This window comes from Gymnogyps californianus, chromosome 3, assembly GCF_018139145.2.
Source record: "Gymnogyps californianus isolate 813 chromosome 3, ASM1813914v2, whole genome shotgun sequence".
Taxonomy (NCBI): domain Eukaryota; kingdom Metazoa; phylum Chordata; class Aves; order Accipitriformes; family Cathartidae; genus Gymnogyps; species Gymnogyps californianus.
In genome coordinates this window covers 10,406,215-10,433,496 of record NC_059473.1, presented here as the reverse complement: position 1 = coordinate 10,433,496, position 27,282 = coordinate 10,406,215, and the positions used below count along the sequence as shown (strand labels likewise).

General features: G+C 43.9%; 1 protein-coding gene across 8 annotated transcripts in view; it reads left to right on the top strand.

Annotated features, from left to right (window-relative positions):
* MEIS1 (Meis homeobox 1) overlaps positions 1 to 27,282 on the top strand; it is a 233,735-nt gene that overhangs the window by 150,927 nt on the left and 55,526 nt on the right. For all 8 annotated transcript variants that reach the window (XM_050895206.1, XM_050895207.1, XM_050895204.1 and 5 more), the window contains one exon: positions 842 to 953. In XM_050895206.1, coding sequence (XP_050751163.1) covers positions 842 to 953 — 112 coding nt within the window. The remainder of the gene's footprint in view (positions 1 to 841; positions 954 to 27,282) is intronic.

Here is a 27,282-nt window from a genome sequence, read left to right as displayed (position 1 = left end):
TAAATTATGCACAGAAGGCCGTGCAGGATGACCAGTGAGTCTCTGTGATGTTTTTAAAAGCTAGTACTAAAAGCTAATTAAAATCTTCTCTGGTGATAAAGGGAGACTTGGGAGGAGTGTTGCCACGATTGTTTTCCCTAAGAATTTAATTTACAGCCAATTTTTCCTATCTGAATGTTACTTTCAAATGCACCCAGTGATAAGAAGCAACATCTGTTTTCTGTTCAATAGTACAAGGAGGCTCTGCATGGGGCTGAGTGTACACAGCCTATGTGAAGCCATTGTTATTCTCATTTCTTTTTTGTCCCCATGCCTGGTCCATTTGCCATATACCATCCGGCAAACAGCTGACACATCCCGGCTATTATGGACCCAGGCCTAATTGCCAGCAAAGTCTTTAAGCTCTTCCACGTTGGCCTCGTACGAGGAATGGGAGGCCTATATAAACGGCGCTGCTCTCGACCACCGCTCTCATTTCGCCTTTGCGGAGTTAGCAGGCTGTTACGCCAGAGGGTTTGTGGATGCTAAAAATATAGTTGGAGCCCAGTGCCAGCGATTCGCTCGCTGGCTCTCCTCCTGCTCCCCCCGCCTTGCCGGGAATGTTTCTGTTTTCTATGGTAATAAAGCTTGGGATTATTTAGATGGTAAACATATTCCAGAGTATATTATTTTTGCTGGGGAGCGGCGATCCAGCTGTCTGGAAAGAAGGAATAATTTGGGGGATGTATTTGCCAGCCTTTTCCCGTGGGTCGGGGCATGGGTACTGCTCTCCCGGGAGCACGCGAACTGGGCATTTCTTCCCCATCTCAGATTTTAACTTTTTATTTTTTTGGCCCCGCAGCCCTCCTGGAACAGAGACCACGATGATACGGCGTCGACGCGCTCCGGGGGAACCCCCGGGCCCTCCAGCGGGGGACACACATCGCACAGCGGGGACAACAGCAGTGAACAAGGTAGGAACGGAGCCCTCACGCTTTCTTAGCTGGCGAGCGGTCACCGATGCACTCAGGGACCGGTTACTCTCTTTGCGATGTTGAAATGTGCTCAGGTGCTAGGGGGCTTGTGCTGAGAAAGGTCTATCTGCCTTTTTTTTGACACTTTTTTTTCCATCTCCTCCTAGTAAAAGGATTGGCATCTTTATTTCTTCGACCCTGCCAGCAGGCACATGTTAAGAGCAACATATGTACCAAATTTGCAGTATGCTTAATAAAAATAAGCAATGAGAAGGGTTTTTTTTTTTCCTTCATTCAAATGGGTTAAAAGATGAAATCTTCAAAAGCAAATGTAATTAAGATTGCAGAAATGCATGCTAATATTTCAAAGATGCCATCGAAACTCTGATGCATATAAAGAAGAGATGTTAGCTGGCCCATTTTATGAAATCCTGAGCAGTGCTTTTATTTACTTTTTTACTCAATTCCAATTTACTTGAATGCAAAAATGTTTTGTTTGAGTGCCAAGCCTAACAGAGTAACTGATTTAGCAGGACGAGTATGAAATGAGCTTGGTGCAATTGAAGTGGGACATACTACAAATAATTAGCGCTGTCTCAGAAGCTCCGAAGTCTAAAAAGCTGAAATTCTGGGTTTTTCTGAGAAGCTGTTTAAATGCTTCATACTTTTTCTGAAGAGACCAACTGCAGTGGATTTAGTGTTAATTTAATGCAATTAAAATTTAAAAAGGATCCTTAATCTGAATATAAAAGAGAGTGCTTTATTGAAGTTGACTCTGAACTCACAATAGGTATATACTTTTAAATCTGGTTTTATGATCATGTTTCATTCAAGTGCTGTTAGACAACAAAGGAATTGTGTTTCCAAAAAAAGGTTGAACAGTACTGATTAGCATTGCAAAGTTTGCATTTAACAAGATTAGTTTTTAAACTAAACCAGTATATTTTAATTTTTTATACACATGGACCTAACGTACATGGTGAATAACATCTCTTTATAGAATTTTAAGTATTTGAGACACTTTATTGTTTAAAGAAAAGTTGCTGACTTCATCGCAAGTATAGCCTAGTAAAAATGGGGCCTGGAATAGTAAACTGTTGCAGAGCTGAGGCAGAAACTGGTAACCTTCTGACCTCTGACTTTTACTGGAAAATGATATGCAACATAAATTCAAGGGGCCTTTTTTCTTTCAAGTATGTATACGTATATATTCTAGTGGTGCTGTTCACAATGCTATAGTTGAAGTGGTGTCAACATGTTCATTAGAGCCCCTTGCTTTGGGAGCAAACTTTAAATCCACGGGTTTTTTAAGGGTGAAAAAGCTGCTGCAAAAATAGGCTTTGAACTAAAACATGCTATTTGGAGGGGGTTTTTGTACTTGGATAGGGCTGTTCTTTTATTAGACGGATGTGCGCGTGTTTATGTGTATATGTGCGTGGACAAAACATCTGTGGGGAGGCTTGCCAGCATGCTCCTAAACCTCTTGGGCTCTTTGGAAATCAAGCTACTCAGTTCCTGGTGTACTTTTTAAGATTTTTCAGGCTTCGTTTTCTCCTAAATGTGTCATGTTATTAGTCTAGAGTACCAGTCGTATCTGATGTTTTATCATTGCCATCCTGGTCGGCTCCTAGCAAGGTGCATGCTATAACCTCCGTCAGGAAGGGTTTTCTAAAGTGACTTTAGAGCTTGAGTCCTATTAAATATCCACAGAAAGACTTGTCGGTGGTGCTTTAGCCGGTTCTGAAACTTTTACCCAAATCCCAGAGTAAGGTTTATTGAGGCTGGAATTGCTGCCGGTGCTTGATAGATGCGTTTTGTGAGGAAGGCTCAGTGCATTAAAACTTCAGGAAAGAGTAAAAAAAGTGGGAATTTGGTAAATGGAGCTCTCAGGTCAAGTCTGGGAAAGGAGTTTTGGAAAGGAGACCCTGTCCAGGGGGTCTCTGTTACCACGACTTGCCTTCAGGCCACTTGCCACCTATGGAAATGGCCTTTTTTTTGAGGAACGGGGGTGCAGGAAGGGTAGTGGTGGTCTTGCTGAGCCTTGCTTTACGTCTTGTTTGCTCGAAGCCCTCTGAAGGTTGAGATTATGGGGGAATCTCGTTTGTTCAAGCACACGCACACCTGCATATACATCTTGTGTAAAAAAAGCGTGGTTTTAGCCTTCGCACATGGGGAAGAAGTCAAAAAACATGATCCTGAATGACCAAAAGGGAAGAGAAGAAAAAGATAGCAAATATCCTGCCTCTCCCCAACTACATTTAAGTTCAAAATGCCATGATTTGGAGGCTTTTCTTCTGTGGCCTGATGAGAGGAGTGGCAACACTGTGGTCCAACTCACGTATTCACCTCTGCTGGATGCTTTTCTTGGCAGCAGAAGCAGCCGGCATGGCACTGCCGCAGCAGCCGGGTGCCGCGGAGGGGTGGCAGCGAAAGGCCAGGGACCTGCACGTTCATGCTTGTGAACACAGGAGTTAACTCGAGATGCATGCGTTGCGTGACATATATTCAGTATATTATGGGCTTCCCTATTTTTAGGAGTTTGTAAAAGTTCCTTTTGGTTCCATCTGTCAAGAGCGCATTTGCCATTTAAAAAAACCCAAATCTAATCGCCAGAAATATAACCTTCTAAAACTGTCTATTTTTAGGTTGTTCCCACAACCTACTTCCCCTCTTGGGGTAGGTAAAAGCACCTTCTGGGCCGGGTTTCCAACCTGGCTGAGGGTATCGCAAGGATGTGAGCGTGAGCTTTGCGTTTTCAGAGAGGCACACAGACTGGAAAGCTTAAGCCCCTTAGCAAGAGTTTTCTCCCTTAGTCCTTAACCCAGACTATGTTAAGGTCTATTTTTGGACTTCTTGGAAGTTTTTCTTCTTTAATTCATCACTGCTTTTAATCCTCACAAAGTGCATTTTTAACCTACTTATGCCCCTAAGCACAACACACGTCGAATGATTACCTTTGAAAACAGGAGAGAGATGCTCTTTGCTGTAAACATTTTGAAGTCTTTTTTAACATGTAAATTTATTTACTTAGTAAATAGTAATGACTCCCAGCTGCTTCGATCTATTGTAGAAATCCATATTTAACTGCTAGGGAGCTGTTCTGGGGTCTCGTGCCACTGAACAGCAGGATATGTTATTGCATAGCACGTTGACACAACCTCTTATAAAGGGCCAGTATTGTGTCATTGTAGGGGATAGTTATAGTACAGGAATGCAGAATAATATTATGAAGAAGTTTCATGGGCTGTTTTCCCATTGCTCTGAACTTATCGTGAAGGGCCTTTGGAGGTCTGTCTCCAAATGGTGCAAAGAGATCTGAATTTACGCAGTGGAGAAATAACTTGCTAAATTCTATTAAAAAAAAAGAGAGAAGCAAGTTCTTAGGTACACGCAGGTGATGCTGAGCTCACGGCAACACTATTTTATCTTATTGCGTATTCTAACTTTAAAAGATTCCTGTTTGGAGTAGTAACAGATCCATTTTGTTTGTTTTTCAAATAGTCAGGCAAGGAGGATGCTGAACAAAGCCTTGGTACAGTCACTTTTAATCCAGAGTGGGACTCTTTAATTCCCATGTTTAGCTCTCCTACACGGCTTAAAAGAAAAAGAAAAATAATCCATCAGTGTCTCCTATTTGTACATATTGTTTCTTTCCCATTTTTTTTTGTGCAAGCCTCAGCCTGGGTTCAAAACATTTTTTTAACCTCCAAATAATTGTTGCTCTTTCAAGCCGGGAGTAGAAAGCAGCGATATTTCTTTATAAAAATGTATCAATGGCTGCAATGTTTTCTTTCAGGCTTTTGTAGGAGTTCGGGCAACCTATAGGCAAAAAGGCAATCGCGTTTATTATTGCCGGGAATCTCAAGGCGGTTGTTTGGAGGCTGCGAAGGCAGGCAGCAGAGCCGGGCGGAGGGGGAGAGAAGGGCCACATTATGTTCCAGATGACTGAGCAAGGATTTATATACCAGTTCGCCTTTTTTTTTTTTTTTAACATGGGAGAAGAAAAGTAATAAGAGCGGGGAGGCAAGGCATTTGAAGCGGTCAGATGGCCGATGACTAATGGGATAGGTGGGCAGGAGCCCGCGGATTGGGTGTCTTAATGAGCACATTTCGCACCGAGTTTGGGCTGCAGTTCCCCTTCACCTTTGCCCTTTATTGACCGAACTGACACTTCATTTTTCACATACTTCCAATTATGGCTGAGCTTAAGTGTTGCCCTGCCTCCTTTCTTTCTTGCCTGTGGACGGCTCGAGAGTGGCTGAGGCCACAGAAGATATTTTAATTTGAAAAACTACCATAGCAAGGCAGGTTTAGGGTGTAACCTGAAACTGCTGTCACTTTGCAGTTTCTCCGATGAAAACAAAAGTTTTAATGTTTCTTGTTTAGCGCTTTCCCCCCCGGCTTCTCCGTGGTGAGGCGGGGGATTGCTTTGGGGGTGGTTGGGTTGGCGAGGGGTGTTTTCCTTGGGGTAAGTCCTTTTCGGCAGTACAGGTGCTGTGGGTGGGAGTCACCCAAGTAAAGAGGTAAACCCAAGTAAAAAGCGGCGCTGTGCTTGAACGATGGCTCCTTGTTCCCTCTCAACGCGGCATCTTCTCAAGAGGCTTCTTGTGGTGCGATGCCCTGCGATGTACTTTGCCTAACGCTCTCCTTATGGAAAAGCAAAGCGTAATTGTGCCTGCACTTCTCAAGCCTTAGACCAGTGTGGATTTGTTGTTTTGGTAATATTTAATGCATGAATGCGGATTCGAGCGTGGCCTGGCTGTGAGGCTTTGAGAAGTGGCTGAAGATGATGCTGGGAGAGGCAGGTATGATGAAGGGATGGACAAATCTCCAGTCCGCAGCCACCCCTTTGCTATAGAGGGAGAACCGTGGTATGTGTCCCGCAGCCCAAGCCTGTGTGCATTTCCACGTTGGCTTTTACACGCAGAATCCTTCCAGGGCGGAAACGTCTGTTTGCTTTTGCAGGGCTTTGGGGGTTTCGGAGCATGCGGTTTTCCTACCGAATGTGAATTCTGTCGGAAATAGTCGGAATAAGTTGCGCTCGCATGGGGTGGGTGGGTTTAAGAACAAAATAGCGGCTGTTAGACCTTAACTTCCCAGCAGCGCCGCTGGATTTTGCAGTGTGGCTTTCGCTATCGGCTCTGTCATGTGAAGTTTGGGTGAGTAATGAGCGGGCACGTCACCTGCATGCCGGTGGTGATTGCTTTGCATTTAAATATGTGGCGAGTATATCGACAATTATTTACATCCAAACAGAGGCCCCTAAACCACAGAAGTATTTATCTCAAAAAAAAAAAAAAAAAAAAAAAAAGAAGTATTACCTACTTTATTATGTAGCCCTCTGGCATAGTAATGGCATGGCATATTTTTACTATAATATGGTAATAAAAGAATATGTAAAAGGCAGACAAAGGTTCTGTCTTTTCACTAAGGTGACCCCTGTTACCAAGTAACTGCTTTACTTATGAGCTTATTAAAAACTCAAAAAAAATGAGCTTTTCATACTTCACAGGCATTGATGTGAAAATGAGCTGTCCTGCGAGTAGTTTTCTTGATCATTTTTAGAACAATTGATTAGCCAAAGAGCCGCTGTCATTAGTTGACATTGACTGATAGCAATTTGTCACAAGCTCCGAAGGTCAGCCAGGCAGTGGAAGCTTCGGCTTGTCTTTGATTGACCTTTTCTGATGCCATTATCATGCGATCGGTTAGACTGGATGTGACCCTCGATTGGAAAAGACAGGGCATTAGTCAACAGGGGCTGCTCCCGGTATTTTTTCTGGTGCTTTATGTATTGTGAATCCCAAATTAAGCGTAATAGGCTTGTTTGGAAACGGAGCGGTATCAGTTTTCTTGCCGAGGCTCTGCCATCCCCTTTTCTTTTCTTGCTTTTCCATCAAGTGGGCAGCGCTTGGTTTGCTTTAAATCAGTGTGAGCACCTGTGTCCTCTTCCTTTGACGTGAGATACGAGATTTGAAACAACCCCACATTTATTTTGAAACTTTTCGTGTAGGTGCATATTCTTCAGCAGCACCAGCATTAATTATTTTTATCTCCCCAGAATCATGTTTTATTTTTTAACAGTGATTGAGTAGTTGAGGATTATGCTCATAACAACACAATGTCAATTTATCATTCTGCTCTAAAGCCGGAGGGCGTGAAACTGTTTTTTTCCTCCTTCTGGTTTGGTTTTTGGTGGTTTTTTTTTTTTTTTTTTGTCTCATCAGCCTGATTCAGCTGTTAAAGTTAGATTTCGGCAGCGTTAAGCCTCCGTGCCTCAGCTAGGCAGGGTTACGCTTCCAGTATGGTGCATGGGAGAGAGTCCTCGCTTGGAAGCGGGTGTCTGTTGTGATTTGAGCATCAATCTATTCCCAGTGTCAGGATTTATTTTAATCGTTCGCATTAGCTCCGAACGTCTGTTATTACCAGGCGTTTTTCCTTTCCATTTGGCAAAGCTAACTTAAATACTTATAAATGTTGCTTGTTTTGCCTAAATTGTGGGTAACACAGTCATAAACGAATTCTTTCCCTTGTAAAAAACCTTCCTTCCTCCCATTTGCCTTTCAGGGTAAACTTGAATTTCTCCATCTAAGTACCAACTTGTTTTTCAGGTCAGCCCCCAGAGATAATAAGCAGTTCAAAACCAGCACAACCATTTCAGCACAGTTTAATGCGACTTTCAGTCTTTGCTTAGGAAAAGCTTCCAGCTAGGAGGGGAGCAGAGAGGCGATCGCGTCAGGAGGTAGATCCTTCAGGCTGAAGCTATTGCTGTCGTTGGCAGAGCGAAAGGAGGGAAAAAGACTTTGGGAACTGTTTACCTTTAAAGTGGCTATGGAAATACAAATATTCCTGACTTCTCGGCCTATCTGTAATCAAGCAGCAAAATTCATGTGCTGGAGTCTTTTTTTTTTTTTTTTTCTTGGCAAGTTTTTCTAAACTTAGCCCGTTAAACATCTGTGTGGCTGTGCGCAAGTCTATGTATACATAGATAGGTATGTAAGAACATGGCCCTGACCCTGAACTGAGCATCCCATCAGCGGTGCAGGGCTTTTGCAGGCCCCGAAGTGTATCTGCACAGCCCCGGGTGTGTTACTGAGGACAAAATCTTGAATATGTCGAGTAGGGAACAGCAGTGGAAAATACCACGTTACTTAAATCACATCTTGGGCTGTTACCTAAAAACTCAGGTGTAGGACTGAAGGGCATCTTGCTTTCCTCCTCAGATGGGGCAGAGAGAGGTTTGGTTGCAAGTAGTTGTAGAAATAGGTTTGAAGTTTTTAGTGTCCAAGGTACCCCTTTTTAGCAGTACCCGAGTCTTGTGTTTTGAAGATCACTGATATGATTTGATTTAGAAAAATTGTTGCTTTATTCTGGTGATTTTTTTTTTTTCCCTACACATCCTGGGCATGTTCCTTTAGGTTGCAGTGGCTTGTTGGAGCCAATAAGCTTCCCATATGGCCTATATGCTTTCCATCTTGAAGGCACCAGGCCTATCGGCATTTGGCTCTCCAGGTCTTGGTGGCTTCAGCTGAGTCTTTTGCTATCTGATGCAGGCAGGGTGTGACTTTCAGGTGTGCGTCATTGACCTCTTTAAATTGGAGGTTAAAAAAGCAAAGTCGTGTTCCTGAGATGGCCTCCACTTTTGAGAAACATTTTATTGCAATGAGTATAAACCTATAAACATGCAGTATTTCTGGATTAGTGATGCAACAGGGTGTGCCATTGGGCTGCTTGGCGTAAACCATTTTCCTGTCTCTCAGGTGAAATGCTGGGAGGGGAAAAAAAAAAGATGACTAAAGTTGGAAGAGAAGTCTTTGAACTAATGAGTTGTGTGTGGAGAAGGTGGGTGCTTGTCCCATAATGCAAGAACTAAGGGTGGGTGTTCGTGGCACAGGAGCTTTCCAGAGCATTAGCAGGTTTAAAACAAACAAAAATGTTTTACGTGTTGGGTTAAATTTATTGCTGCAGTGTGCTGTGGAGGTCAGCAGGGGACAAAAAGAGATTAGACCAATTCATGGAAAAATAGGTCCTTCTGTAGCTATTAAAAACCCTGGTCCAGATGCAACCGCTGGCTCAGGAAGCTGCCCAAGTGCTGATTGTCAGAGCCGTGGCACAGCTGCTTCTGTGTACCCCCCCTTTCTATACGGTTTTCCTAAACACCCATTATTGCTCCTGGGAGAGACCAACACAAGATCGAGCTACTTGGACTGATCTCTTCTAGTTTTTATGTTAAAATAATTTTTTAAAATTCAATTCAGGAAATAAGATACTGGGTTTTTTATTTATCCTTTTTTTGATGGCTCTTGCTAATGCCAGCATGCTTTTGTTGGGGAGAAAGTAGACATAGTTTGTATTTTCTCGCCCTTATTACCCCGATGGTGGGAATGGTTTGACGCTATTCATTCAAATTTGACAGGTGATTGCTTCTGTAAATGAATGCACTCAAATCATAATTGTTGCAACAGAATTGTTTGATTACCTGGCGGTAGCCTCTTTCTCTCTGATAGCTTTTGGATCACCTGTTTGCTGAGAGCATTTGACAGTCCTCATGTTTATTACCCAATTGAATGTCAGTAGCAATTGCAGCTAAAGATAAACGAAAATGCAAGTACTTGTTGACCTTGACTTTTTTCCACAAGATATTGGACTTGATGGCTCTATTGCTGTTGAACTGATAAGAGTTATAAACAGTAGTTGAAGGAAAATGTTTTATTCCCAGAGGAAAATACCACGCTGCTGTGGGAAATGGCATCTGACTAGCGCTCTTTGCCAAATCTGCTTGGTTCACCTTCATTTAGGCTGTGGGAAAATAAAATACAAATTTCCCCTTTTATGACTTTAATATCTCTGCAAACATGAATTCCTGTGCTCTTTGTGAAGTTTTGTTGGCAGACTGCGCCAATAACATACAGCGAGCGCGAGGCCTCGCCGTGTTTTATGATGTGCTATAATGAGGATTCTCAATTCTTCCTCATTTTCGGGCTGATTTGATAATTACAGGGAGGGAGCAGAGCTTTCTTCTCATATTCCATGGGAAGCTTAATATGTCTATAACCAGCGAAGACTGGGAAATGCGTGGCTGTGGGTGCGTGTTGCCGGAGCGGGGCCGTGCTGGTGGGAGGGTGGCCTGGGGACGAAGGCAAGGTTATTGCAGGGATGGGAGGATGATACTTTCATAGGTCATGTTTGCACCTGCTTTTTTGGGCAGGGTCCCAGGTGGGTTCCCTTGCAGTTTTTTGGGAGGAGGGGGCCAGCTTGGTGTCGCCTGTCCCAGCTGCATTTGGGGGACGGGAGGGATGAGCCTCCTGCCCCAGAAGATCTTGCTGCTATAATCCTCCCTTATTTTTTTTGTGTGTGTGTGTGTGTGTGTATATATATATATATATATTTCTTCATTTCTAATCCTGTTCCAATATGAAACCTGAAAGGAAGACTTCAGTGGAAACAGGAACAGGCAATAGGCTTTGAGATCTTCCGGGGTGAAAGTAATTTTATAAACATAACGCGTAAAGAGCACAAAAGACGGTGGAATTATGTTGTTTAAAACATTAAGTCCTTCTTGTCTCGGCAACTGCTCTGATAAACTCTGTACAGTATTGTAGGAGCTTGTTAAAGCACCGAAATGCAGGATTAAGCAGTGCTGTAACAGTTAGCAGAGTCAGACTAGTAATCTTATTGCATTGTGGGTTTTTTTTAGGTAAGATTAAGCTGGCATTACATTATATGTTTGTGGGCGAGGGCACATTCTTCAAGGGATTAATTAATAGGATCAACGCTGTAAGATGCTGACATCATTTTTTCTAAGCACATTGATGCACACGGGCTTTTTTTTTTTTTTTTTTTTTTTTTTTTTTAAAATTCATGAATGAGATGGGGACCTTCTCTGGGCGATCGGGGCAGCCCCTGCAGCTTGCAGCGGCGGTGGAGCCACCTGTCACTGTATAATTCATCGGGGACCGCTTCTCGCTGGCCTGGTGACCCACTAGTCAGTGCCATGTGAAATACCAGAGGGAGAGGCCCGACGTCGCTTCTCCCCAAGCTGGTACGGGATCGCAGGGCTGCGACTAATCAAATGCCTGACTCTGGTGGGTCTTTGAATGAGAGTGTCGTTGGTAAAACCTACCTCCCTGGCTTGTCTCTTTAGCCATGGTGCCTCCTCTATGTAGCCTTTGCATCTTGGGTTTGGCACGCTTGAACTTGTGCTGGTAGGGCTCAGGAGGTGGGAAAGGACGTGGGAGAGCCCGGGCCCGTGCCGTGCCGTGGGAGCAGTGTCGCATCAGGGCAAGCACTATCTCCCCAGGGCCCTCTGCCAGCCTCAGCACTCTGTGGCTTGGGAACTTCCTCATTGCCAGGTGGTATCTCTGGTGTCTGATAGCCAAGGATGAGATAGATATATAGAGTTCTATTTATTTGTTTATTTTATTTTTTATTTTCTTCCCCATGAGCGTTGAAAATCTCACACAGAGTTTGCAGGCAGTTTTTTGTGGTTGCTCTTTGCGGAAGCGTAATGTGGAGGTGTCGGAAAGAAGAAACATCATCTAAGTAAATAAAAATATAGTGGCGGCAGCCTTTTCAACTACTTGTCCCTTAGTCCTTTGTTTTTCTGTGGCTGATCCTGTGCCACAGGAGAGCGATGGCTCTTGCAACCCTGATACTGTGTGTCATCTCAGGGCTGTAAATTCATCTTTTGCAGAAGGGCAGGAGAAGACCTACTAGGAGGCACGAATTATGTCCTCAGAAAAGAGCTAAAGGTGGTGGACGTAACCTAACTAATTCTTAAATCTTCCCCCAGCTCTCTGAATAGCAGTTAGTGTGACATGGATGCATGCTAAAAATATTCTGGAGTCTGTAGTGTCCCGATGGACTTCAGAAGAAGGCATATCTTAGCTCTGTCTGGTCAGCAAGTGAAGGTCATGGAAGCAAGGCTTGTAGGGTGGAGAACCTTTTGTTGCCCTCATTGCCGTGCCAAGAGGATCTCCTCCCTCCCCAGCACAGCACTGAGGAATAAACCCCACTGTGGTGCTCCTGCTTGGGGCGCTGGGTTATAGCACATGCACTTCTGCATCAACTGCCTTCGTAAAGCAGGGCGAAGAGAGAATGTGGTCAGTATTAACTGAACTGCTTCAAGTAAAGTGTCATCATTTAAAATTGTGTTCAAGTTTTTTTCAGGGCGCTATAACGTCAAAGTGTGGCAACCCCTTGCTAAAGAGTAGGGGATAAGATGCAGGCAAATTGCAGGAGGTGGAAAAGAGGCAACAAAGGGGAGTTGAAACGTTTTGCTCATGCCTCCTCCCTTCCCCACTTAGTAAAGCATCTCCTGTTTACCCTCTCCTGTCCCTGGCTGTGGCAGTGATGAAGCCCTAGGAGAGGCTTTGGCGCAGGATTCTGCCCATTTTACTTTTTTCTGTATCTGTCTGGAGTAACCCATGCAAATTCTGCGTGAGGCCGGCTGTGTAAAAGCAAGAATAGTGGTAATCTTAATTCAGTATAACTATCAGACAGACTTGGTGCTGTGTTGTAATTTTGTGATCGGCTGTAGGTAAAGCAGGGGGCTGTTTTGTCAGTGAGCAGACTGAGCCACAATATCTTTCAATGTCAGTGTATAAATATTTATAGTTTGTGTGTGTGTTTGTTCGTATACATGCTTGGATGTGACTACCTCCCACTATTACACATTTTTATTCTGTGAACCTGGCAAGAAAGGTGGTAAAACAACCACCCTTGTGAAGTACAGGGCTTTTTCAGGACTCTTCATATTTTCTTTAGAAAGAGCGTTGTGCTAAGTTCCTTGGCATTACAGCTACAAGAAGCAAATTAGCAAGCGCTGCTGACATTAGTGTCTCACCACATGTTTAATCCAGCTAAAAAACCCCTGAGGTGGCCATAATTCACCAGGTTGAAGAGCAGACTGGTGAGCGAGAGGGCTGGCGTAGCCACATCGTCAGGAAATGTGAAGTTGGTGACTTGGTTGAATTTAATCCAAATAAAGTTGGTGACTTGGTTGAATTTAATCCCGATAAAGTAACTAGCTAACAGTCTGCAGAAATGCAGGCTGCAGCAGGAGGAGCATGTTAGTAATAACATGGGTGTATCAGCTCTTCACCACGATTAATTATATCGTATCACTGAAAAGCAGGGCATGCACAATTATGCAATTTTGCAGCATGGCTTTCCGTGTATAATGTTTTAATATAAATGAGAATTGCCTCATACAGATGAATTGAAATTCTGTGTGTTACTAATACACAAATTTTATTTACTGTCGCAGTTGGTGTAGGTGAAACAACAGTATTAAACTTAAAAGTGCCTCTCAAGTTGATAAATGCCAACTTGATACTAAACATATTAATACTCAGTTAAAATTAGCAATCAATTTACTTGAATATTGGAGGTTAGCCAGGGATGGATCTGAAGTTGTATTAGGTATATCGTACTGGTCTGAATACATCATACACTGTTGCAAAAGCATTGTGCTAATTTTAGCTTACAAAGAGGATGAAGATAAACTGCCTGCTGCTAGTTTGCCATATGCTATCCTGGTGATAATATTCAAGTAGAAAATATTCTGCAGAGAGTCTTATTGTTTCAGTAAAAGAAAAGTGGAAAAGAGTTAAGCAAATTTCTGCTCCATAAATGTATACAAAATAATGAAATAAAACAAATCTCAAATGCTGATAGATGAGATCTGTGAAATTTGTTTTGGTTTTATTGGCTTTCATGGGAGTCAACAATTTGTTTTAGTATATATTTGATCCAATTGTATCCATTTCTCGCATGTAAATCTTAAAATCAATCTAAATAAAAATCGATCTTCATTCTGGTAGGCAAAAATATAGTCCGAGTTGCTCCTAACTAGTTAAGCCTCCTATCCTTCAACTTTAGTACAGGAATAAAGTCTCTGCTGAGCTGATTTTTCAGGAGCTTCTCCTTTTGCTTTGTTTATTTAAAAACACAAAACATGTTCCAGTTCCCATACAGGGACGATTTTGCTTCTGTAGCTTCACCGAAGAGCATTTGCCTTCTCCATCTGCACACGTGGCCAGGAGAGGAGTGCATGGGGAGGGGGTGCCCTGGAGGGCTGGGGGGGAAGCTCTGGAGGGCTGGGGGGAAGTTTTGCATTAGCAAGTGGTGAAAAGCTTGACCTTCGAGTGACCCAGGTCAAGCAAACCCCCCACCGAAGTGTCCCATTTGGACATGGATACCTGTGGGGTGAGGGAGGAGATAAAGGAAGGGGGAGGAAGATAAAGTAATCCCATTGACCTGGGAACTTCTCAGATATTACAAGCGAGGGAATGGCAGGAATAATAAAAGAGCGGCAATATTTGCCTGCCCCCCGCTCCCCCCCCCCCCCCATATCTGTGTAATGTCATTTCCAAAGGGCTGGAGTAGATAATAGCAAATGTGCTTTCAAGTATCAGATCAATCTCTTGAAGTGATGGGGAAGGCTGGATGCTCTGATCTGGCGGGTGCTGCAGAGTGTAATACAATCCTCGTCGCAGCAGAGAGAATTGTATAAATGGACAAAGATCCGCTGATTACATCTTTTGCTAAAGTGTTAAGTAAAAGATCTGGCTATAAGAGATGGTGGGTCTACTATTGTCCAGTCTTCCGACTTGTTTTTATAGAAGTTTTCACAGGAACAAATACCAATTACCAAAATAAAAGCAAGCGGTGTGGCCGGTCCGTATCATGGTAGGACACATGCTCTTGAGTCAGCGTGGGCAGGAAGCTTGGCAGGTCTGTCCCCTACCATTGCTATTGCATCTTTATCTCTCCGGTTCATTGTTTGCCACTGAGTGCTTGAAATTCCAGTTTCCAAGTAAAAGCTTCCTGTTTCTTGCATTTACATTCAGTTTGGTAAGACATAAATTTAGCTATCTATCAAGGAGGGTTTTTTTTTTCCTCAAGTAAGGCAAAATAGGAAGAAGAAATTAATTCTGATTTGATGATAAGAGGTAGAATTTTGCATTTTCCCAGATTCTCAGTGGCAGGAAGCATGAGGTTGTATCCTCATGATAAGGTGATGTATGGGAGCTAAATTCAGCCTTTCCACCCTGAATAATTTTAGAAGGGGCCCCGAAGTCCAGATCTTGTTTAGCAACAGATGGGCATATTCAGCCTTCATTAGCCATAGTTTCCTTGCGATAGCCTCGCTGCTTGTAAGTTTTTACTGTTCTGTGCAGTATTCAAAGCTAATAGTGCGCATATTCTTGTAGTAATCTCACTCCTGAATTTCCCTCCGGAGAGTTTCTGTTTCTCTCCATTGACTGTGGAGGGACTCAGGGAGGACTCATCGCCTTGCTCAGACACTTAGCTTGGCAGTCTGACTTAAATGCTTAGAGTAAGGAGGGATGAATCTGTGCTAAAACTTGTAGTTTCTTTAGGAGGAAAATGTTTGCTCTGCCTGGAGCAGAATAAAGCATTCTGTACCGCTGAATATCAGAGGGGTGGGCTTGGGCGTTGCGTGTGTGGGTGAGGCTGTGTCTGAGCACACTGGCCTGAGCATCTCATGACACTCATTGTCTTTGCTGACCTGTATCAGTAACCTGAAGTGTTCAAAAATCTTGGTATTTATAGAAAAAGAGGTGGTGTTTGGTTTTTTTTTTTTAATATTACTTATGGAGGGGGCAGTGTCTGTATTCCCATGCCTAGCTCTCAGGAGGCCAGGTTTCAAGCTTTCTCTGCCATCAGGAGGTTACTTGCTTCATCAGTGTGTGTGTGGTTTTGGTGGAAGGTTTTCACATGTCTCTGGGAGCTGGGGACTTAAATATAAAACCTGACGGATGGGGCTTGTGAAACTTGGTAGCGATGCTTCACTCAACTTCCAACTAAACGTCTTTCATGAGATGAAAGGCTCCATGAGCGAAGCCTTGAAATGAAACTTGTTGCTGAGTTGAGGTGGTAGGAATGGCCATACTCAAAACAACTCGGGGCTTCGCTTTGTTGTGCTCTTTGGGTGTGGGGTCCTTTGGCTGCTGGCACTGCAGCTGTTGGGACTTCTCTCCACACACCTTCCTTGTCTGCTTTTAAGTATAAAACCGGAGTTAAACCTACTTCCACTCCAAACTAACAAGGTGCACATTCGGTCCGTTTAAGTGCGCTAATATGCATTCAAAAAGACTCATTTGTCTGCTTTGTTTTGTGTCATATTTATAGCAATCCTCACTAGCAGATGAGGTGGAGGGGTTTTTTAATAATTTCTATGCAGAATATAGAACTCTTATTTTCATACCGAAAACGAGCAAGTCCACTTGGATGCTGTCCTGAAAAATATCTCTGGATTGTGCACCGTGACCTCGCTGTGCCCCAGAAACATTAAATTCAGGGCTTGCTTCCTTGGGAAGCTGTGAGTGCAAAGGCTGGGGATGGTGCTGGGTTTCGAGTGCTGGAGGTTTGCAGGCGCAGAGGGAGGGCAGGTTACTGGCAGCAGCAGTGTGGGCTTTCATTCAGCACCTTGTCAGCATGCCTTATCTGGGATCTTGAGGATGGCTCTCCAGGGTAAATCCGGGGAAGGGAACTGAGTGAGGTGCTTCCAGGGATGTCCCAGCGGAGGCTTCCTTGCGAGCTGTTCTCCTTGCCCCACAGGAGTCATAACCTGCACAGATCCCTGCCGTGCCTTGGAAAGTTGGGCTTTCTGGCACGTTTGTTGACTGCCTTGAGACTTCGACCTCCTTATTTACAACCCGTGTCATCTTTGAGCTAACATGTACAGCACCCACCGTCTGGAGCCTCTCCTTGCACGCTCTTGCATGAGGTTCATGTGCAACCTCGAATGTGCAGAAGGCCTTCTGGGCTGGTGAGAGGTAAGCGTAAGGGAGAGCCTCCACGTGGTCTTGCAGGCAAGAGTGTATTGCCCTCTCCAGGTCTATTTTTCCTTGTTCAGGTCACTGCTGAGATCATATTCATTGCAAATATGGTGGTTATGTCAAAGTCTTTCCCATAGAAACTGTTAAATAAGGTATAGGTAAGAATGCTTTTTAGCTGAACTTTGAATTTCAACCAGCGATTATAGATGAAAATCTCTGTCTTCCCTTCTGATCCACCTAAACCATGAATTGCAGGTGAAGCTGGTCAGGTAGTTAAAATAAATAACAAAACTCAAAGTTGCTTTGCATAGAAATTGGCAGCATGATTAGCAATGGTTCAGAGGCTGGCATTGTTGCCGACTGTTCAGATAATTGGCAGATATTTGTGAAAGCATTTTCCAGTCTCAAGAGAATTGCCAGTTTTGGCATCGGTGATGATTGCTCTGGCATTGCGATGGGAAAGAGCGTGGGTCTGTGACTGGAGACTTCCTTTTCTGCCTGAGAAGCCTTGGTGACCCAGTCTTAAGATGGAGACACTTGCCTCCAGGTTGTAAGTGGTCAGCCATACAGCAAAAGTTGTGTACGGGTGAAGCAAGCAGTTCACAAACAGTTGGAAAATTGTGTTTCCATTCTGCTCAACATGTGATGAGTTTATTTAGACTCATTCAGAGTGATGGTGAAAACTGGAAATAGTATTTACTAGGATTTATTTGACTGTCGCAGGATAATATGAATACAGGTTTGCAAGTATTTTCTTTCCTTTTTACACATGTCTGAGTGTGTGTCTATATATATGTATTACAAAACTATCCTGATCTTCATCAAAATAGTCTGCTAATGTTTTGCCTGCCTTTATCAAGAGGCAGCATGAAAGGACCACTCTCATTCATACTTTTAAGGGATGTTATTCTGACCTCAAAAACTGATACTTCCTTAGCCAGTGCCAGAAAGCCCTTTCTGTGGTTTCAGTCTCCATTTCTTCAGCAATTAAGAATCAGGTGGCATCAGAATAGCAACTGATTTTAATAGCCACTTTAGCCACCTCTGTCATGGGGAGGAAGTGTGCAGGGCTCCTGCAGAGCCTCAGAGCTCTGCGGTGTGACCTCAAGTGACCAGACGCAAAAACCGGTGCAACTCTTGAACGGAAAGGTCTGCATCATCCAAACTGTGCTGACTCTTGTCCAAGAACACACTGTTTACCTGTTCCTTCCAAACTGGTCAATTTTCTGTGAGGCTGAGATGTGGTGTTTTTTTGTTTTGTTTTGGTTTTTGTTATCTCAGTGCAACTTGGCTGGTTTTAGTGGAGCTGCTCTTCACTTACATGTAGATGTACGGCGAGAATTGTGTTTTCTGTTTTGGTGATTGAAGCTGAACTATCGACCTATATATTCCCCCTCCTTTGTGTCTGAAGATATTTGTATATTGATCTGCAAATGTGCAGGCTGACCACTCCAATCACAAGCAACAAATCTTACCAGTTAACTCCAAAATGCATCTTGCTGAAGGCAATGTCTGAAAATACATTGCCATGAGCATGAAGCAGCCAAGCTTCTGTCTGGCCCTTGAGGTGTGTACCCAGACCTTAATGAAGGATGGGGTTTTCCTTATCCTAATAAATAGATTTTGTCTGGGGAGGTGAAAGGCAGAAAGAGAGAACGTATTTGCCCAATCCTAAATAAAAGGCTATTTATGCCTAATACATTAGCAGAATTATTCCAGAGTAATTCATCCACGAGAAAATATGATCCTTGTGTCACTGCCAAGGTCAGAGAGACCTATGGTGATCTGCAGAGTAAGTTCAGGTCACCGAAGTTAAATCTGCCTAGGGGCCAACTTAGCTCACGCACCACATTTTTTCCGAGATTAATAAAAGCAAACATCTATAGATGAAGGCAGGGCTAAGAGTGTGGTCAACTCTCTCCTTTGAGCCAAGGTCTCCTGTTTTTCCCTTCTCCTTTCCAGGTTACTCCTTCCATTTCCTTCCATTCTTCTCTTTTCCCAGCATTTACAGGATGCTCAGAAAAGTCAGTCTTTTCCTTTGTGTGGCAACCGGTGCCTATAAAACCCTTCTTGATAACTGCATGCGCAGGAAGGGCACAGGGACATTGCTGGTGTTTAACCAGGAGCAGCGTTGGCTGTCTGCCTGTGCATGGTGTGTCCTCGCACATCAGTTGAGAAGCACGTCTTGAAAGCTGGGGCAAGAAAGATGGGGTACACAGTAGAAATATATTCCGTGGTAACCTCAACTGAGAGGTTGGATATTTGGCAGAACCTTTTTGAAGGTGAAGGTGGTGACTTTGTAGGCCCTGCCAGGCTGCCCCAGGAGGAGACAGATCGAGTGGTGAGCTGGGCAGATGAGAGTCCTCTTCCATCACCGGTGGGTGGAAGGGGTGAGACAAGGTCTTCAGCCCATTCAACAAGGATGAAGTTGCTTCAGTAGAAAAGCAAGATTATTCTTCCATGTGGTCTATACCTGCCATGAGGAAGCTGATGCCTGTGGTTTTTAGCTTGCCAGAACCTGAGGTTTTCTTTAACTTCCTTGGTTACTCATTCATGTCATTTAAAGTACATCAAATTACTAAAAGCAGGCAGTTTTTGCTTTCTATCCATTTCTGCTACTGTTGCTATTAGAGATAATGACAAATGCTGTGAATTGAAAAAGAAACACCAGAAATCTTTTTGGCTTGCTTTTTGAAGGATGTTTGCATTTTGTTGTTTTTTTTTTTTTTAAGACAACTGATGGCTTTATGCTATGACCCAGCTTTGCGTTGAGATTTCTGTGGGATTTTGGTTAAACACTCTTATTGCGAAGGAATGGAGTCAAAGAGAGATGAACTGGAAATGGCTCAGTTGCCTCCTTCCCATCCTTCATCCCTCTCACAGTTGGGACTTTGATGCTGCTAGATATAGTGACATAAATAATACGCAAATTCTGGAGTGCACCAGAAGTTTTTCCCTTTCCTCCCATCAGTTTGCCTATTCAAGGTAATCCTAAGTAGCTGATGTCTAGGAATATGTAGTGATGGAAGATGAAAGAGGTAAAAATAAGGCATGCATGCACCTGTAGGTGATATTCAGGGAAAGTTTTTAAGTGTCCAGCATTCATCTGACTTTGCTTTCACCTTTATTGCATGTTTTGGACTCTGACATTTGTTTGTTCCTGGATGATTTGCATTTGGTTTTGTTGTTTGTTTGTTTTAATTTGGAAAAAACCTGCACCCTAGCCTATAACTGCACTGTAAAACAAACAGCAAAACACCAGAAGCTGTGATAGTCGTAGGGAACCAAAAACATAGCCGTGACATGAATACATTAAGCTGGAGCCAAAGGGGACGTGCTAACTTGGTAGGACTGAAGTGTCTGAAAGGGCTGTCAGTGCCTGCGTGCCCCTGGGGGGGACCATGAAGGGAGCTCAGCTTCGGTGCTGAGCCTGGTGGCCAGTGCCCGACCACGAAGAGCAGGATCAAGGCCACCTCCCCATCACCGTTATTTCTCCGAAGGGCTCTCCAGCCCTTTGAGTTTTCAGGCTCTGCCGCGGGGGCTGGATTCACGCCAGCTGCCTGGATGTGCAGGGGTTGTACCCCGACTTGCCCCTTGGTGCCACCCCACCTCCCCCAGGTATTAGGGGAGGTGAGAAAGTAGATTCCACTTTTTGGAGGGAAGTTTTTGTAGCAGAAGGGGAGTTAGTGGCCTGAGCACCATGGCGGTCATTGCTTGATCCCTCCCAGCCATGTAGAGCAAGGGAAATCAGGGCAGAGTGAGCAGCCCTCTTCTCCAGCAACCGCTGCTGCACCCTACCCAAATTGGGACTTTCTAACCCCAGTTTCTGTAGATGAGCCCGAGTGAAGTTTAGCCCAGCTACTGCTAGCAGTTGTGCTTCGGTTGGTGCAGAATGACACCCATGGGTGCCCTCCATCTCTAGTGCTGCGCTCTACCGGGTGCTGCCCACATGAGCCGCAGGCAAGGCAGTGGGAGATGATTTCTGAAAGCACCCCTCTCCTGCTCACCATGCTGAGCGGAGGGCAGCGGGAGCCAGAGCTGACACCACCGTGCCTTCGCTCTAAAGCCTGACTTCAGGTTTGTTTTTCCCATTGTGGCCTTTTTTAAGCACCACCTCATCAGAGCAGATTTGCCTTTTGTGTTGGAGAGGGACAGTCAAGTGGAAGAAAATTTTGTGTGAGCTTGACTCTGTCAAATCTACTTATCTCCTTTTGGCTTCTGCACCTCCTTCCCAAGGAGCAGCCTCCCACTATTGTCACAGGCCCTCCAGAGCAACCGGCTTTTGCTGGAAGAACAAGAGCGGTGGATTTAGGGCACCGGGCAACAAGGAGCAGTGGGGACAGCACAAGAAAAACATTAATTCTGTCTACGCCCTTCCCTTAAAAGATCTGACGGAGGGTTGCATATTTTGTAATTAAGGTGGTTTTTCCTGAGCTGATTATGTGCATGGTAACATAAGGTTTTGTCTCTGGGGAGCAAAGCAGGCTTCTTCTGAGCATCCCAGGCAGCGCTAGGGCAGGGTGAGGGGAGGAAACTCACAGTGCGGTCCAAATGCCATCCATTCAGTCATGATTGCAAATATTTCTAACATTTGCTTAGAAAAGAGGAGCATAAGTGTTTTGGGTCGAACTCCTGCCCTGTTCATATGGAGCCCAGGTACTGGAAGATTCCCAAGTCCCTGTGGTTCTGCCCTGCTCTGCCCAGCAGTTTAGGCCACCACACAGGTATCTAATTTCCATTGGATCTCAAAGACACCTTGTGGAAACAGTTCTTCTAGGTGGATGTGGCCAGCCCTCTTCTCTGCCCTCCTTTCCATAGCTGTGAGATACAGGGTCCTGCATTGGGAACCACCAGGCTGTCTCAGAAGGGTTTTTGGATTAACCTTCCATAACAAATCAAAGTTGTCTTCCTCTTGTTTTAAGTAGGAAGAAATCATTAATTTGTGCCTTAAGTTCAAAGCCAGATGTCTTATTGCTAACTGCCCCGTCAAGAGGGTTCAGTGGCTGTGATTTGCTGGAGTAATGGCTGCAGCAAGTGGATCGTTATAAGGTTGTATGAGATGATGGGTGCTTGAAGCGTCGGCAATGGCAGCTGAGATGTTGTTACCATCAAGAGAGGAGAGGTAGAGGAGATGGGGGCATTTTATTCTCATCCCTTTTAGTTCTGCCTTTTGCAGTTGCAAAGTGACCGCTGTATGTGGGGAAATAGAGTATGTGGTGCCGCCATGGCATGCAAAGTGAAGTTTAATGTTAGTTTTCTTTCAGTCGTGTCTTGGTTTTCAGTCAGATGTTACTGATGGACTAGGCACAGGGGAGATAATAATTTATTGGTTTTGATGCTACTTTAAAATGGGTGACAGGAGTAGAAGAAAATATGTTGCATATCAGCAAGAGCTTTTTCACTTGACCACATGGGAACTTCCAATTGGAAATATCTCATGTGGGCTTGGTAGGTCATGAATCCTGACTTGCCTGAGCTGCAGCTAGACTAATTCTTTCCTGTTCATTATGGTTATATGACTCCTGTGACATATGGGATCCAGCCCTGCAAAAGAGGATTTGGGGCAAACAGTGTCTGAACTATAGTTCCTGCAGGGCACACTGCAGCTTGGGCCAGCATTGGTTGGTCTTGAATTGGCCCGAAATAAAATGCTTTAGTTTCATTCAACAGTCCCAAGCATTTTGGTTTGTCTTGTCCAACAATTAATTTTTGTTAAACTTTTTTCAATAGAAGAACCTAATTTTGAATGGTTTGGACAGTGTCAAGGTTCTGGTGCGTATTTTCTGTTGTAAAACATGAAATCTACAGCACCATCTCTGGAGCAGGCATGCAGGCAGGGCCCAGGGCAATTTAGCTGTGTTTAGGGAAGGAAGCCTACTTAAATGCTCCACTGTAATAAACTATTTCTACAGATAATGTGTCCCTTAGTTTATACGTAATATGCTTCTGATCTTTGCTTTGAGCCTCTTATAGCTGCTTGTGCTCAGTTCAAGAGTCAAGTGTCTTAGGAGCTGGATAAACGCAAAGATAGAGCCAGTTAAGGAGCTATAGAGATTTACAGAAGTTGACCTCGTGGCCATTTGGGGTATTAGCTGGGCATATTTCCCCCATGGCAGAGCAGCCCTGTGCTCCTCCTGCTGCTTCTTGTGCTCCTGCTTTGCAAGGGAGTAAGTCCAACTGAATCCAACAGTGGATATACCTGTGTCTCAGCCGTATGCAGTTGACTTCTCATGGAGAATGCAACTGGTGGGACCTTTAGCTGGGAGGGCCAGCTCTCCTGCTGAGGTTGGAGGGAACAGGTTTCAAAAAAAGACCTATATTTGAACAAAATGAGAGAGCGACTGAAAAACAGCTTTTCCCAAGAAGTGATAGGGTCATCATGCTGGCTTTTAGGTTAGGGAAAAAAAAACCTGTTTAAGCTTTTTTACCATTCTTGGTTAAAGCAGGATGTTTTTCTGTTTAACCAGATACTTTTCTGTAGCATATTTGCTTCCAACTGCTCAAAGTAAACTTCTGTTGCTGGCAGCAGAAAGTTGTTTGCTTCCCATACAATGAATTGCTTTCTTTTTAATATTTCATTTGGCGCATTGATGCACGGCTCCAGAAATATCACACAACTTACCCATAATAGCAGAGTTTTCTGAACCCTATTAAGACGTGCTACATTGTGCAGGAGAAGAGGTTTCGTTCATTTCAGCTGCTGAACAAATGAAAATGAGTAAAATCTGTGGGGTTTTCCCCCCATTCATCAATGTTGTTTTTACTCTTTGCGTAGACAGCTAATTTGCTTGTTGCTTGCCTGAAGGGAATTCGAGTCAAAAAGGAGGATCGAGTTACTAGAAAAAGGTGCTCCTGTCTCTAAAGAACAAAGTACAATGATTCAAGAGAAAAACTTTGAAAATTTGTCAAATGCCAGAGTGTAATTTATACTTGTCCAGGTTGCTCCATCTATGAATATTTGTGTAGAATATTTTTGCAACTGTTTCCTTTAGTATCTTGTAAATATGAATACTGTCTGTGACTGACAACCTCATACTGTTTATGTCATGGTCTGAATCCTTGCATGAAACATGCACCGCATCTCCTTAAGAGATGCGTGCAAACCCAAACACATGGTATTTGTTCCTTGCTAACGCTCATTTTCAACCTTGTTTTTCCTCATTAACTTTATATTAAGTATATTTGAGAAGGCTTTTTCCTTAAGGAATGAGAAAAAAACCCCGATCCCTCATCAACACCACATTTCAAACTCACAAGCAGACCTACATCATCGTTGTAAAGCATTTTTGGGGCTGTTTTGTAGGCCATTCAATGTGCTGAGATGATTGCCGTGGACCTCAGGAACTCCTGGAATGGGTGCTTCTGTCACATCTGACTAATCGTGGATCCAAACTAATAGAAAATATTTTTCCCGATAAAGAAATTGCACAGTTACTTTAAGCTTTCTGAAGTACCTTTTTGCTGGTAGCCCCATCCTCAGCTCATGTGTCTTGCTTGGGCATTGGCAGGTAGAGAGCAGTCACAGTGGGTTAATGTTACACATGCAATATATACGTGCATATGTGTGTGTAAACTTTAAAATAATTTATTTGGGGGAAATCTTCTACACTCACGGGCCTTTTTATGTAAAAACTTCTAGTTCTCCTCAACAAATAGGTACAACTTGGATTACCAGCTGGGCCTGCATCCCCAGACTGTGCCAGTGCCTTCCAGCTCTCTCCCGGCATATCTGAGCTCTCAACCCCCTGTGCTGCTCAGCTTGCCTCCTTCCCCACCTTGCTGTAAGGAGGAATGATCATTTCTGAGTAGTGAATTTGTCCTCGTATGATTGTGGACGTGAATATTAGCCACCCTGACTCACGTCAGAGTCATTTGGGTGTGACTTTTGCTCACCACATTCCTTTGCCAAGTTGGAGCTGGTTGTGCCAGAAACAAATTTAAAAACTCCAAAAAAACTCCATGTTCTTTTTTGCCCAAGTCCGTTCAATGCTGGAGGTCTGAAATGGCGATCCTTGTTTTAAGTCCTGTGAACAGTAGGTTGTGGCAGATTCCTTCTCTCTTGCTCTTGTTTTACAGAAAAACTTGTTGCATCCTTGGGCCTGCTTTTTGAGAGTTCATAGTTTTGTACCTTATAGGAAAATTACATTTCACACATAGGCCTGGTTTTGTTCTGCAAAAAGTCAGCATGGTGGATGTGTGGGTATCCAGCAAACTGGAGATGTGTTTCTGTAAGGGATAACATAGGTAAAGGTGCGGAAATTATAATAGTTACTCTGCATTAGCACAGAGCACTGAAGAAAGGTTAAGGAAAGTAATTTTGCCACTTAAAATCTCTCTAGTACATTATGTTGCTTAAAGTTACTAATGAATCCTGCTTTCCAGTTACCTGGAAAGGTTACTAAAGAGATTTGGATTGTTGGAGGGGTTAAAAGAGAAAGGAACCAACAGAGCTGTGGATGGACAGTGAACAGTTAAATATTTGGCTGAGATAATGTAGGATTTCTCGTGCTAGCAGAAGCAGGAATTTGAGGAACTCTTATCTAAATGCTTTTAAAAAAAATTTTATGATAGAATTTTAAAAAAATGACACTACTGAAAAGTCCACAAACTTTGGGGCATCATGTTAGGTGTTTCAGTTCATAGCACCGAAAACATTGCAAGTCTAGTACAGAAGTCAATAGTTTTTGTCCAAACACAGCACGTTAGGTGTTTCAGTTCATAGCACCGAAAACATTGCAAGTCTAGTACAGAAGTCAATAGTTTTTGTCCAAACACAGCACATATTTAAATTGTATTAGCTTATTAAATGCAAAAGTAAGTGTAAACTGTAAAGTTCTTCTAGGAGGCAGAAGCTGCTTTTAACAGGAGAGATTTGGAAACATAAAAATAAGTTCAACATAGGGAGCTTTTAGAGGGCACTGATTTAGTCAGTCCCCTTAAAAGTTGCTCTGGGTCTCTCCAAGGGCTTCTGGGTACATGTCTTTCATATTTTCTTCCGTGAACTCCTTAAAGCAGTGGATTTAGATGCTTATCCAGAAGTGGACTGTAAAAGCTGGAAGGTGGTGTTCATCGCGTGGTTTGGTGGATCTCAGCAAAGCCGATGCCGTCCTCTCACTACCTCCCAGCAAATTGAACAGTGGACCCCAAAAGCTCTCTCAAATCTCGTGACAGAGGTGTGGGAAGCTTTTTAAGCCTTTGTGAGGCTTTTTAAGAATAGTATGTTTTTCTTTGGTATAGAAAATACTTGTACTCCAAATACAGATTTGATCCTAGGACAGGGCTATGTGCAGTGAGAAATAACCTGTTGTGTCTAGTGAAGATACTTGTAGTAAAGCTATATTTGGCTCTTTGCTGTTGAGATTTCTAGTCACTTAAAGTCATTTGAGGATGTTAGTCTAAAGAGCTACATGCAAAGGCATGGATTTTGTAGTCGAGCAAAGGGCCAGGGTTTTTAGGACATCTGAATTTCCAACTTTTCTGAAAAGTCTCCGACTTGAGATTGGGACTATTTATGTTGTATCTGGGCAGCTTCTATGGTCGAGGTCTGAGGGTGGATTTGGCAGCTGGGGTGGCTGAAAGTTGCCCAGCTATGCCACGCTGCCTGCCTTTCCAACGTTGCAGGGTGATGACATGTAATTTCAGTTTGGTGTGAAAGTGAGGGAGGAGGCTTTGAATCGCCACCTAACTCCTGCAACGGCCATGGCCGCTGAAGGCGAGCGCATGTGCCAAGTTGCTCTCCAGAAGCACCTATTTTGCCAAGGAAGGTTTATAACAGATCACCAAGGACAAAGCACGCATTACCCACTCGAGGAGCCGCTGTAAACTCGGTTGCCCTTTGCTGCTTCTGCCTCCAGTTTTTGGGGGAGTGGGAGGGGAAGGGAAGTTGTAGGAGGCAATGGCGGCTGAGAGGAGGACGCAATGAGAGGAGCCCCCGCTGGCATGGCCGGCCTGACCCATTCAGCAGGGCTGAATATGATAAATGCCGCTTTATCCTTTCTTGAAAGGAACAAGATAGCACGGCCTAAATGCCTGGGTGTGCTTAAATAGGCAACTCTGGGACGCCGGAGTCGAGGGCGTTTGAAATCGGAGCTCCCCGACAGCCGGGGAGCTGCCACAGGTCACCTGCCTCGCTCCATGGGGACCAGCCCAGGTCTGGCAAGAAATCGTCCACAGACGAATTGTAGTACAAATTCCTTTCTTTGTTGGTTGGCCTCTTTCACTAGACCATGGCCTATAAAAAATTGTGTAAAAACAATTCTTAAATATTATTTGAAAGGGCAAATGGCCACGCTGAAAGGTTTGACAGTTTGACATATAGTGCCTGGTTTTGCTCGCTGGGGAACGGGCGCACGGAGCCCGGGCTCTCCTCCTGCTCCTTACAGGCTCCGTTTTTTTTTTTTTAAATAGCGTCTAGTTGCAGTGCAGAGTCGCTGCGCTCCCAGCAATTTGACAGGCAACGAGTCTGCTTCAGTGATCTTAAATCCTTTTAGACTAATTTGCGAGCGAGCAGAAAAACAGCTAGC